Source organism: Chelonia mydas, chromosome 11, assembly GCF_015237465.2.
Source record: "Chelonia mydas isolate rCheMyd1 chromosome 11, rCheMyd1.pri.v2, whole genome shotgun sequence".
In the NCBI taxonomy this organism is placed as follows: Eukaryota; Metazoa; Chordata; order Testudines; family Cheloniidae; genus Chelonia; species Chelonia mydas.
The window spans coordinates 67,376,886-67,390,905 of record NC_051251.2 but is presented as its reverse complement, the minus strand read 5'-3'; the positions used below and the strand labels follow the sequence as shown (position 1 = coordinate 67,390,905).

The following is a 14,020-nucleotide window of genomic DNA, read 5'->3' as shown; positions in this document are numbered from 1 at the left end:
TAAGTGGATATGGCCCTGATTCAGCAAGATACTTAACCACATGCCTAACTTTAAACACATGCGCTGCCCAATTGACTTCAGCGGAACTATACACAGGGATAAAGTTAAGCAAATGCTTTTCAGCAAAGCACTTAATCCGGACCTTTAATCAGAAATGCTAAACCAGAAGAAGAGCACAATCTCTCACAGCATCCCAAATGAGAAATAATCCCACCATATTTTAATACTATCATGGCATCTGCACACTCAAAACTATAAAAACAGAGAACCACCTGCATTTGTGAGTCTGGATGGGGGCGGGGAAGGCTGATTGGGGGAAAAAATAGTTCTTGTGTTCCTGAAGGAGACTAGGACACCTGAAACCGATATGGTTCTGCTGACATGCAATGTAGATTTGCTAGCAAATCAGCTTCCAATTCCTGTGTGAGTCTCTTACGAGATTCTTGAACTAAAACTACAAGGAAATGTGAATCATTAAGACCATTTCTTAATAGCATACTGCCTATACGTGATGCATGAAAGCCAGAACTTCCGAACAGCGACACTGCAAACACCGTTATGAGGAGATCAAAAAAAAGGCGCTATCTCCACCATATTTGAGGGTCATTCTGATATCATGGGGATAAGGAAAGGGAAACCAGCAGAAAACTATTTGGAGAAGCATGAAACAGAAGCCCTGTCTATATTAAAGGATCAGCTAGAAAAACAAGTGAAATGGTGAAATTTTGGAGCCACAGATGTCTGAAAGGATGCTAAATAAGGAGAAGAGGAAGGAGAACATTTTAAGAAATAGTAAAAAGGTTTTCCTTCCTGGGTTTTAGTAATAAGTTTGGACAAAATAAGCTGTTGCAACTCAGCCCTTATACACTGACTTAAATGGCACTGCATAGATTTACACCAGTTAAGGATCTACCCTTTAATATGAAATTACAGTAAATCTTGGACAGACTGTAGACACCGATTTTCCTCATGACAGCTACTGTGTCTCACTCTGTTCATTCGTTGAAGTGCTTCCTACTCAACAACCAACTCTTTACTAGAGACCTTTGCTGTGTGACATTTGAACTAAGCAACTGCAAGGCACTTCAGTCTTCCAGGCAAACATCATGCCACAAAACAAGCCGGCTACTGTAATGGAAAGAAATCTTTTTAGAACTGAGGTGCAAGGCTGGAAAGTACATCATCATCCTCATACGATACCAGCTCATCATCCTGCTTCTTTTCAGAAAAAGCAAACCGAAGTATTGATCAAACACTTTTGCCTTTGCTGCAAAATTAACAACAATTTTACCATCTCCGCCTAGTAATGGGCCTAGACAATTGTTAGGATTTCTTTTGTTCCTAATTGCGTTATGTGTGTTCCACTATCGTGGGGATAGGGAAAGAAAACTGCTGCAGGAAACTAGGTGGAAAAGCGTAAAACAGAAACCCTTTAAGAATCAGTTAGAAAAGTAAAAGTAAAAACAAAAACAAAAAAAAATCAGGAACAAAAAATCCTAGAGAACAAATTAGGCACGACTTGACTGGTTCTGCCTGATCATAGGGAAATAAATACATATATTGCCCTAGGATCAGGCAAGACCAAATCAAGCACCAATCTTACTCTCCCTGGGCTTCCCATAGCCTTGCTGGGGAGCAAGCAGCCAGAACTATGTTCTGCCTACTCCCCCGCAATACAGCAGGCAACCACTGGGGGAGCTACTGACCAAGGGACAACAGCTGCACACCACACTCTAGCCCAGGGGTGGGCCTGGCTGGAGCCGCAGCCACGCTGCCCTGGTGCTGGGGAACTGTGACCGCGAGGGAGGGAGGCAGGGGAGGGGCCAGGGGCTAGACTCCGCCCCACTCACCACGCTGCCAGAGAGTTGGGACGGCTCCTCCGCAAGCCTGTCCTGACCCCGCTCCCTGGCAGGAGCTCGGGGGCCAGAGGGAAGGGTCCTGCGGGCCAGATGTGACCCGCAGGCCAGAGTTTGCCCCCTTCTGCTCTAGCCCAGGGGTGGCCAACCTGTGGCTCCGGAGCCACATGCGGCTCTTCAGAAGTTAATATGCGGCTCCTTGTATAGGCACCGACTCCAGGGCTGGAGCTACAGGGGCCAACTTTCCAAGGTGCCGGGGGGTCCTCACTGCTCAACCACAGCTCTGCCACAGGTCCTGCCCCCACTCCACCCCTTCCCGCCCCCTCCCCTGAGCCTGCCATGCCCTCGCTCCTCCACCTCCCCTCCAGAGCCTCCTGCACGCCACGAAACAGCTGATTGGGCGGTGCGGGGAGGGAAGGGGAGGCGCTGATCGGTGGGGCTGTTGGTGGGTGGGAGGCACTGGGAATGGGGATGGGGGGGAGCAGATGGGAGGCTGCTGACGTATTACTGTGGCTTTTTGGCAATGTACATTGGTAAATTCTGGCTCCTTCTCAGGCTCAGGTTGGCCACCCCTGCTCTAGCCTCATACCACACCACAACTTGTCCTGGGGCTGCAGAGCGCGTGCTGGGAGGTGGCACCCCCTCTTGGTACCAGAAGAGCTGATCCAATCACTTCCCTTTTAAAGTCACAGAGCACGGCTCAGGGAGGCATTCCCAATGCAGAATCAAATATGCATTTTCCCAGCTGTCACCCTGGAGGGCCACAGGGTGAACTCTGCTGCTGTAGCTCAGCCAATCCTTCTGTGTCTTACCCGTCAGAGGAAGCTTAGGCCTCAGCGTGTAGAGCTGTGCAGGGGTCTGGTGGGGGTTCATGCCATAACGCAGAGGAAGCTGGGATACTCCCTTGCTGTACTCTTTCCTGAAGTAATCGGAGATAGCTCCATCATACTGAGCAGTGTGAGTGAAAGCCTGAGGACAAAACAGGCAAGACTGTTTGGTTTCTAGGACACACTCTCCAAAGGGAGCACAATTTTGTTCTAAAGAAAGGGCCAGACCTTCAGTGACAGCTGACGTCTGGTTTCCAAGGAGGTGTCTTTACTACTAGATGCCTTCATCTCTTCAGCCACAGAGGCATAATCTGCAGGGTCACACACGACCGTCACACGAGCATGGTTCTTCGCAGCAGCACGTAGCAGGGTTACTCCGCCTTCAAAAAAGAAACCCAGAAGTGTGTAACACTGCTCTTCTGTATCCAAAATACCTGGAACCTCACATCTTAGTCTAAGGTTGATGCCCTCTGACCTAGAGTTAAGGTATCACGGTTCCCTTCTCTACTAATATTCTATGGTGCCTGCCATCTGAGGATCTCAAAGCCCTTTGCAAATATTAATGGTCCTGTATGTAAGCTCTGAGATCACCTTTCCCTCTTAAACCCCATCGCACACAGCTATTAAAACACCTTTGATCGCATAAGATGCCTGGTCCTTGCAAGAGACCTGGTGACCAGACACCAGAGAAAGGACATAATTCAGAACCTTTCTCTTCATGAGATGCTGACCAAGGATGCTGTCCTGTTAGGTTAGTAACTAACATGAGGAGCAAAGCTACGTATCAGAGAGAAATCCACATTTGCAAACCCTCCCTAGATGGCACCAAATCAAGGGTCCTACCCAATTTCATGAGGGAGTAAACTGTGCACAAAGACAAGCCCCTGCATTTGTAACTGCTCCTTACAATGGTGATCTGCCTGGTGCTTTTAACTGCTTAGCTTTTCTTCCCCAAAGCTTCTATTTCTCGCTGCACTGCCGTGTGCTACAGGAAGACATTTAATCTGCTCTCCACACTGCAAAAGAGTCTGCCCAACCTGCCACTTCTAAACAAAACCCCTGCATAGACACCTGGTGCTTCTGTAAGTCAGGCTTCACTATTCCCCCAGCTAAGCAGTGCGCTCACCAGTCAGTTAGAATGAATCCGTGTTGCTGTAACTTTCATTATTCTGTTCCTGAAGGGCACCCCCATTTCACCCTGCCACCCCAGCCTGATCAACACCCGCCCTTCCTCGACTGGCAATTGCCATAATGTTTTGCCAAGTGGTCATGACCACCTGAGCAAAGTGCCTTAACACTGTAGTATAGATCAACCAAAGAAAGGCTCAGAGAGTGACAAGGCACACTGCAGACCTTTATGTGCAGACCTTTATGGGGGGGAGGAAAAGCTCAGTGGTTTGAGCATTGGCCTGCTAAACCCAGGGTTGTGAGTTCAATCCTTGAGGGGGCCATTTAGGGATAAGGGGCAAAAATTGGGGATTGGTCCTGCTTTGAGCAGGGGGTTGGACTAGATGACCTCCTGAGGTCCCTTCCAACCCCGATATTCTAGGATATGATTCTATGGATGCATGAAGTCTCCCAGGAAGAGGGACAGAGATCTCTAAGGGACCAGAGATCAATGCCTTTCATCAGCTATCACATTTCCCTTGGCTATCACGTCAGCCCTCAGTGAAAGTTTTGCTCTCAGAGTTTCCCATGGACTTACCGATGTCTATGTTTTCGACCGCCTCCTGTACAGTGACATTTGGGGAAGACACTGTCTTCACAAAGGGGTACAGGTTACAAACCACAACTCTGGAAAGTGAGCAGGGAAAACCTTGGGTTACTCGTCAAGAAGTAGGGTAGTCAAGTTGGGCGTAGCTGTTTCCACAGTACAGTCACTGTTCTTTCCTCATGTCCTCGTCTCTGACATGAGACCAGCACAAAATCCTAAACTCAGATCTGTGCCTCTCCTAAGGAAGTGGAGATTGCTAAAACTCATCGATTCATACATTCTAAGGCCAGAAGGGACCATTGTGATCATCTAGTCTGACCTCTCGCACAACCCAGCCAACAGGACTTCCCTGTATTAATTCCTGGTTCCAGCTCTGCACCGTCTTTTTTAGGACAACATCCATTCTTGATTTTAAAATGTCCAGTGAGCGAGAATCCACTTGCTAAATTGTCCCACTGATTAATTACCCTGAGCTAACCATTTTCAATATGGCCTTCATAAGCCTTTCATCTTCCAGACAGACCTATTTTGCCATGTCCCATTCATTTGGGCCTCACCATATTTCTAATCACCTTTACTACCCATCACTGCATCTTTCCACAGTCTTCGTGAAGAGCCACACCCTCACCTGGTCACTTTGTGGCTGCTAATACCTGTATCTATGCAAGTCAAAACAGTGAATGCAATGGCTTGCCATCTTGACTTCGATGGAGCCATGCAAATCACACCAGCTGAGGATAAATTCCCATATCTTTTAAGTCAGTTAATCAAAATTAGATACAGTGAGGGTAAATCATTGCTTACTGAAATACAGAGCAATGAGGACACTTTATTTCCTTCTGAATTTAGCCAGGCCGCATATTCAGACATTTACCTTACAAGGCTGAATCCCTGTTTGTCCATATCAGCTCCATCTTCTGGACTATTACGAGCCAAGATTCCTAATTACAAAAACAGTAGGTTTTTTAACAAAGGATAATTAAAACTTTCTCAGCATCTTTCTTCAGAGTACATGCTCTCTCTGAGATTTTATTCCATAAACACATTCTGATTATGTTTAAATTACAACAGCAGCAGCAAAAAATCCCATTGTATTGGCTTTCTGGTTGCTCAAATTTCACTGTAATAGATTTTCCAGCACTAAATCCCGGGGGAACTTGAAGTGCTGAACACAAAGCCCCAAAACAACTGCAATTAATGCGTAGCTAGCTGCTTATCTTAAAACATGGGAATGGTCACTGAAGGCTTTGGTGCATAGGTAAGGAGGAAAAAGCCACCCGTGACTTGCCACCCAATAGTACATAAACCCCATGAAACAAAGTAGAGCCTGGAGCAGAATGAGACAGCTGACAGGCTGGTGTACAGTAAGTGGGACAGGAATCCAGAGCTGAACGTCCCCTGAAGAGACCCTACTTTTCCAGTCCCCTCAAGAGTGTGAAATGAGATGGCCAAATAGGTCCAACCCTAAGGATCTCAAGTGCTGCAACAGGAGATGAAGCACTAGACAGCTCCTTGGGTGGACTGGCCAAATACCTGGAGTTCTTCCAAAAGTAAGAGCTTGAATCACCTCAATGAACAGGGAGCCAGTGAAGCTTACAAAATGCAGGAATCACCCACCAAAGCCAAAGCTGCCATGGGGCCCCATTCTGCAGGCCAAATTCATCTACAGGCCAAATTCAGTGGAGCTGCACCTGCTGGAACAGGTTTAAATTTCAGTCTGCCAGGAGTTTGCAAGGGAAGCCGAAGGCAGGCCACACTGCACTGCAGTAAGATCGCTCCATGTCACAACTCTCAAGTACTTTCAGAGCTGGGCAGCTCTGCTCGCAGCTGAAACCAGGCTGAAGTATTCTTCCTGTAGAAACGTGCTACTCCCAGGATGCCGAGCCGTTCAGCGTGGTAAACCATGATCAACAGAGAGGGCGGCCACTGCACATGAGCCTCCTGGCATGTCTCCTACTCAGTGAGCAATGCCTCCTACCTTGTTGCTAGAGTGATGAGAGGGGACCCCTCAGCCTCCAGCATCCTGGATGGAAGGAACTAGTCTGACGAAAGGGTGCTGGTCAGTATGCCACACATTCTAACAGCCAGCGAACGACACAGCTCCCGTTGATTGCGTGTGGGTTACAACTGGGTGACCTGCAGCTTCATCGGTCCTCATTCCCCAATTCTTCCACCCAACCCCCTGAAGGGCCATCCAGCAAGCCACCTTGATTTCCGTTTCAAAATGGAAGGACATCAGCAACCACTTACCAGCATGGACTGCGGGGTGCAGGGTTTTCACACGTCCCCCTAACATTTCAGGAAAGCCGGTCAGATCGGACACATCTCTGCTCAAGGGGGAAACAAAACGTTGAAATGACTGCTCAGCACTTGACAGACGGAGGGGCTCTGCAGGCTCAAGATTCTCATTCATGGCCTAACCTGGTCCCATTTAAATCAATGGGAGTTTTAACACTGGCTGCAATGGGAGGAGATTCAGACCCTAAAAGTCTCCAAACTTTAAAGGGATGCCCAAGATTAGGAAGGCCACAAATTAGACTTTGCAGCTTTGCGTGGCTAAAAATCATGACTTCTCTGTCTCCAATCGCTAATGAAGAGAGAGCACGATTCTTGTAAGTGGAAGGGCCCTGTATGTTCACAAGACTGGAGCAGATGGAAGGCATGATACACTAACAACGTATTTATCACACAACTCAGTTTCTTCCAGTATTGCATCCTTGTCATGAAGGGCTGATAGACGTTTCAGGACAGGGAGTCAGGGAAACTATTCTGCAATAAGGTAGGTATGGTTTATGGTTCCACTACGTCTGGCATCTCTCTGACATAGCTAGCAAAATGTTTCTGCTAATAACGGTTACTTGCAGGACCATGCTAGGAATGCTTATTTAACTCTCTTCCACAATTTAACCAATTTCCTACACTTAACAAGGCACAGAGCTATACTTTATGTAAAACCTACATCCAACACAGCCCAAAAGGGGAAGGACACCGCTTTCCAGATCTGCCTTGAACAGCACATCAGGAGTTCCCAAAATAACTAAATAACTCTAATGGGCATCAGCTGCTTTCCCCGGGAATGGAAACTCAGTAGGTCTTTTTAAATCAAATTAAGCTGACGTGCGCAATTATTTTGTGAGTGGGCTTTTATTCTGAAATAACCAGCCAAGTCAACGTGACTTACAAAAAAATACAACATAACCTCTGTCTTAATCTATTTATTCGGACAGATATGGACTAGATAACTTAATAAGAACTTGTACAAGTGAGCTGAGAGATCAATCTTAGAAGAAACGTTATATGTGGAAGTTGACTCAAATCGTTTTAAAGATCCAGCATTTTAGATGCAGTATTATTCCGCTCAGACAGAAATTCAAGATATCAGCACCATTCCTCCTGTAAAATGTGGCTTTAATCCCACTGCTGTTATATTGTTCACTGTTCTTCAGAGTTAGCCTTAGCTAACGCATTAAGAAATTATGGATTTGCTTTTCATTTCCTTCACCTCGTGACTGTTTATAATTAGAAGGAACTGTAAATTGGGGAGGAAATGAGACTAACGTGACCATCCCAAAGTGCTGTCACCTCTTGAGAGAGGGACCAGAAACACAATCTCAGGGGAATTTTGGAGGAAGCATAAATTCATGGAGATGCCGCCACAGCTTCTCTTGCCATGGTCATTCGTGGAGAGGGTGAACAACAACCAGTCAAGACAAGCGCTTTAACAGATTTGCCATCATTACACTGGAAACTATTTATATTTGACTGAAACTGCTTTTGAATGGTGGCGTGCGGAGACCTAGAATCAAAACATTTCCTCAAGTCATAGGCTGAACTGCCTCGAGACTCTGCATGCCTCCCTTTTCAGTGGAGGAGTGCTCACGCTTTCCTGCCTGTCACACACACGGAGGACATCCCAAATCATTTGCCACTTTTGCAAAGCTGGGCCACCGTTTTCAGCTAGACAATTTGTGGTTTTGAACAGAAATAATCTACAAATCCCCATAAAACCCTGTAACATTTCCTACTCTCCAAGAAAGGGTAAAGACCAGTTTTCAGCTGCCAGCACAGATTAGCATTAAGGCCTGATTTTTTAGGACAATACATTACCTGATAGGAGAGGAACTGGGTCAGGGCAAAATGAGAACACCGGATTGCAGGAACCCTCACTTCCCCATCAGTCACCACACACACTCCCTCATATCAACATTCTTTGGACTCAATCTGCTTCCAGCCAAGGAGCCAGACCTTGAGTTTTGTTGCATTTAAATGGTATACTTCCCTCCCCATCTTTGCCTCAAATCACAGCAAACTAATCAAATGATTTAACATTTTCAGATGTTTGATATATTTTTGGTTGGGAATAATGTTGACACTGAGAGAGAGCGCTCTTACCTGACGTTCAGGCCAGCACCCCTAAGACAGTTTGCCGTTCCTCCAGAGGCAACCAAACCCAACCCAAGAGAGTTGAGGCATTTTGCAAATTCTATCAGGCCAGTCTTGTCTGAGACACTGAATAAAGCTAGAAGAAGAGAAGAGAGGGAACATTCTGGTAACACACAGATGGATATTTTCCCCTTTACCACATTGCATAAAGTAATAAAGTAACAGATTTGAGGCCAAATATGCAACTAACCTCACTAAACAATTTTTAAATCAAAACTAGAAATTACTTCTGTAGACGAGCTGCATGTTCAAATGCCAGCAGGGTCTGCTGCCTGGCTGAGTAACTGCACAATCTAACAGTATCATTAAACATTTGCCCGTACTCCTAGAAGGCTATGCGGCCTAGTAGACAGAGAACTGAATTGGCACTAGGTTCTACACTTCCAGCTCTGTCACTGGCCTGCAGGATGACCGAGGGCAAGTCACTTTGCCGGTCTGTGCCTCAGTTTCCCCACCTGTAAGACAGGAATAATGACACTGACCTACTTCGTAAAGCACTTTAGGATCTATGGATGAAAAGATAAGAGCTGGGTATCATTTATAATAATAGTGTTTGGGTGAGGTTTTGGGAGTGAGATTTGAATGCCCTCTTCCAATTCATTTTGACTAATGATTTTAATTATTGATATGAATGGGAATTATGGGGTGGGGAGCAAATTATGTTGACAGCTTTGAAGAGCTCAGTCAGGATATTTTTCTAAAACATACCCTTAGCTCCAGTCATAAGGTGTTTGCTTACACAGTAAGGAAGATTACTTCCCGGCTGAAGTTTTCTGGCCTGTGTAATGCAGGGGGTCAGCTGAAATACCACAACGGTTGCCTTCTGGCATTTCAAATTAGTCTAATTCCACCTGAAAAACCAACATTCAACTGGACATTTTTTTAATGCTTGAACTGAGTGTCCACAACTCTGAAAAATAAGGCCCTTTGCAAAAATAGGCCCTTTGCTTATTTCACTTGGCCTGTGAGTAGCTAATGGAAACTTTACAAGGGAAGAACAACAGTGTCTATGAATGGATTTATCAAAACGTGGCGCACAGTGACCGTGAATTCTTATCTGTTATCTTAGCAGTGCAGATTAATGGCACCTACAACCCACAGTTCACAGATCCAGCACACTGATATCATGAAGCCCTGAACTTGCAAACATTTAACTCTGAGTAACTTCACGCATAAAAAGTTACTCAGAGGTGTTTGCAGGGTCGGAGACTAAATGCACCGAACAGGAATGAATGCAGTTGCTACTGTCCTGAGCACTAAACACACACACACTCCTAGGGATGTCTTCATTTTATGATGGGTAAACCAAGGAAAAGAAAGGTTAAGCTACTTGCCTAAGCAAGTGCCATAGCAAATTGGTGTCAGGAATAGAAAAAGCAGGCCCAGTCCCCTGCTGTAACTACAAGATCTTAACCAAGGCCCTGACCAGCCGTTTGGATCAACACATGCAGACCCCGGGAGCACCAAAGAACTGATTGCAAAAAGCTGGGTCTCTTAACGGTTCCAAGTGAGGACACCAGGTCCCAGAAGATCAATGAGCAAGTCATAATGAGTGGGGAGGCAGTTTTTTATTCCCTATTTTGAAGGCGCTTCTGTATATTCATAACTGCATCTGCTTATACTTCCAGCCAAATAACTTCTTAAAAAACTCCTAAAAGAAAAGGAGTACTTGTGGCTCCTTAAATAAAAATATATTTGTTAGTCTCTAAGGTGCCACAAGTACTCTTTTTCCTTTTGCAGATACAGACTAACATGGCTGCTACTCTGAAACCCACGCCATCAACCCTGCAGAGCCAGCACAGCTATGGAGTGAGCTGGGTTCTATTCAGCTCCAGACATCACCCCAATTATTAACTAAGGCCATGTCCACACTTACAAGCTTACAGCGGCGCGGCTGTAAGAGCACTCGACAGGAGAGAGAAACTTACGTTTCTCAGGGGTGTGAAAAAACCAAAAACACACCCCTGAGCAACAAAAGTTCTGGTGACGCAAGTGCTAGTGTAGACACGGCCTGACCGCCATGTTAACAGTCACGGCATGAGGCCAATTCATGACTGTGCCTTGCACTTTGGGCAGTTATTTACATCAGTGCAAATGGCACGGTCCCAGAAATAAAAGGCTATTCAGACACATTTTGCACATGCTTTACGGTCAGGTTACACTGGTGCAAATGACTGTGATTTGGACCCTGGACAACTGCAAAGGGAACCCAACCGAAACCCAGACTTGTGCTGTTTGTTTCAAACAGGATTTCACTGCACCGCTGCTGGGCGAGGGGGATTTGTGGGGGGGGGGAGAGAATCCAACTAAAATCTGTTTAACGGGCAACACGAAAAAACCCACAGGCCCCGCTTCCGACCTGCCCGGGGCATACAGAGACCGGGTCGGCAAACAGCGGCTCCCAAGCGCCCTCAGTTCGTCCCCCCCCCCCCGCCGCTTCCCCATGGCCGGGGGCCAGAGCGCGGCAAAGCCCCTTCGGCTGGCTGGCCGGAGCCAGCTCTGCAGCCCAGCAGCGCCAAGCCAGGCCCGGGCCCTACAGCCCCGGATCCCCCCCACCCCGAGCCCGGCCCGCGCAGCCCCCACCCAGGCCCCCGGGCCGGGCGCTGCTGCAGGGCGGGCTCAGACCGCGGGCGTTACCCAGCTGCCGCCCGCTCGCCATGCTCCGCGGCGGGCCCGATCCGGCGGCGGCTGCACGTGGGGCGGCCCCGGGAAGCGCCGGGCAGGAAGTGGGGCGGCCGCTGCATGCTGGGAGCGCCGGGGACGGGGGGGCTGAGCCGTCTGCAGAGACCCAGCCCCAAGGGCGGGGGCGGGACCGCGGCGGCTAGCAAAGGGGCCGAGCCGAGCCGCGCGCAGCCCGCTGCGTGCTGCAAGCCCCCCCCCCCGGCCCCGGGCTCCGGGCTCCTGCCCGCTTCCCCAGCTAGCAAAGTGTCACCAGCCTAGCGGCGCCCGCAGCACCCTCCCGGGGCGGAGGCAGTTTTACGAGCAAAAAAACCACCGAGACCCAGCACCCCAAGGCCGCTCTCGGCCCGTCCGGCGTCTGACCCCGCGCCCTAGGGCAAGGCCATGCTGGGTAACAAAATCCCCCCCGCTGGCAAAACTTGCGAGCACCGACCTGGCCGGACGCAAACCCCACCTCTTCCCCAGCCAGCCCCCGACGGGTCCAGAGCCGGCCGAAGGTTTTCCAGATTTCAATTAAAAATGCCAGGCCCATTTTGAAGTTCAGGGAAAGGGCAGGGTATGAACCCAACACCCTTTGGGCAAAACCTGGGTCTTGAGTAAAATGATCAGTGCAAGTTTCGCCTCAAAACCAGCATCCCTTCCCCACGCCTGCCATGAGCAGATGTGGTTCTCAGCCAGGGGTGCCTGCACCCCTGTGGGCACACACAGGTCTTTTTGGGGGGGGTCCACCAACTCACGCAGATATTTGCCTGGTTTAACAAGAGGCTGCATAAAAAGCACCAGCGAAGTCAGGGCAAAGTAAAATTTCCTAGAAGGACGTATACAGCTCTGTGTACTATACCCTGAAATGTGAGTACAATATTGATATTCCATTTGATTTATCTTATAATTCTATGGTAACAAGGAGAAAGTGAGCCATTTTTCAGTAATAGTGCGCTGGGACCCTTTTATTTTTAGGTTTGATTTTGTAAGCAAGTAGCTTTTTTAAATGAGAGGAAACCTGGGGAGATGCGAGACAAATCAGACCTCTGAAAGGGGTACAGTAGTCTGGAAAGGCTGAGAGCCACTGGAAAATTAAACCTGTAAGAAAAATGATGCATTTCCCCATTTTGTCCTATAGGGGAAGCCAGAGAGCTTTGGTTCCTTGCAGACCACCTCAGTCTGAAGCTTAACCTCAGAATATAAAATTCTGGGCATGCTAACCGAAAACAGATTAAAAAAAAAAATAGCCAGTTTAAAAAAATTAAGTTGACAGCTTAAATATAGCTAAAGTGCAAGAGCAGAGCAACAGTGAAAATTAGCGTGTGCTGGTGCTGGCCTATATAATAATACCAAGCTCTTATATTGCATTTTTCATCAGCAGATCTCAAAGTACTTTTCAAACAGGAAGTCAGTATCATTATCCCCATTTTACAGATGGGGAAACTATGTAGGGGTTTGCAGTTAAATTATAATATGGACTTGCTTGGTAACAATCTACACAGCAACTCGATACCCGCAGCTGGCCTTATTGGAAATTCCGGGGGACACCCGCCCGCTTCTAAAGGCCCCTCTCCCAGCCTTGCGGGGCGAACCACTGAACCTGGGACCCAACTGAATTCAGGGGACAACTAAGGAATAGCAGGGCAGGGAGTGGAGGTCACAGGTTCAGAACTAGGGATCCAGCGGGGGACACCGAGCGGAGAACCCCAAACAGCACCAACTGCAACTTTGTGGGGCCATGGACAGCGTGTGAATATATGAAGAGGTGTGGGGAAAAGTGCACCCAGGAGGTTCTGGAATAGGGGGAGGAGCTGGAATAGGGGCTGAAACCTGTCACTTTCTAGATAAGCATGAGCTAGGGTCTCCCTCATGCTGAAAAAGGGGCAGGCATCAGGGATGGGGGTGAACTTTGCTAGGTACACGCCCGTACTCATGGCTCCATGAAGGAGCCGCCAACCAATATCCCCAGCAGGCTGCAGGACCAGGGTGGAATAGAGGCTGGCCCACTGGGGTTCCTCACCCTCTACAGGTGGTAGAAAGTCCCGCAACTTGGTATCGGGGAAGGACACGAGGGTGAGGAAGTGAAACGTGTGGAGCACAAGCATGTAAAGTTGTTCCCTTGGTGCGGTTCGGAAGCGAGCTGGCTGCAGGGGACGCAACCGGCTCGGATTATGGAGCAGAGGAGACTAGGGGGCTCGTGGGACAGGAGCCTGATTAAAAGGTCTGGAGGGCCTGGGGTGAGGGGTGGCCGGAGAGCAGCCTCTCACAGGACCCTCTCAAATAAAACCCAAGAGGTGGGCGACAAGGCTGTCCCCACATCCTGGAGTATGTGCAGGAGGGTCTGAAGGATGGAGAGCACTTGGGGATTCACCCACTACACTCGCATCTGGCCTGTGCTAGGCGACTCCGGCTCGTGAGGCTCAGGCTGCGGGCTGTGTAGACTTCCGGGCTTGGGCTCTCGGACCCTGTGAGATGGGAGTGTCACAGAGCTTGGGCTCCAGCCCAAGCCCAGAAGTCTA

The 14,020-nt window shown here is 48.3% G+C and overlaps 1 protein-coding gene across 1 annotated transcript in view; it reads right to left on the bottom strand.

The window, feature by feature from the left end:
- ATIC (5-aminoimidazole-4-carboxamide ribonucleotide formyltransferase/IMP cyclohydrolase) overlaps positions 1 to 11,790 on the bottom strand; it is a 34,611-nt gene extending 22,821 nt beyond the window's left edge. Inside the window, exons 1-7 of the mRNA XM_037912368.2 lie at positions 11,478 to 11,790; positions 8,790 to 8,916; positions 6,648 to 6,724; positions 5,272 to 5,338; positions 4,389 to 4,477; positions 2,912 to 3,063; positions 2,669 to 2,825 (exon numbers count right to left, since the gene is read on the bottom strand). Of these exons, the coding sequence (XP_037768296.1) occupies positions 2,669 to 2,825; positions 2,912 to 3,063; positions 4,389 to 4,477; positions 5,272 to 5,338; positions 6,648 to 6,724; positions 8,790 to 8,916; positions 11,478 to 11,499 (691 nt within the window). The 5' untranslated portion in view covers positions 11,500 to 11,790. The remainder of the gene's footprint in view (positions 1 to 2,668; positions 2,826 to 2,911; positions 3,064 to 4,388; positions 4,478 to 5,271; positions 5,339 to 6,647; positions 6,725 to 8,789; positions 8,917 to 11,477) is intronic.
- Positions 11,791 to 14,020: the final 2,230 nt, after the last annotated feature.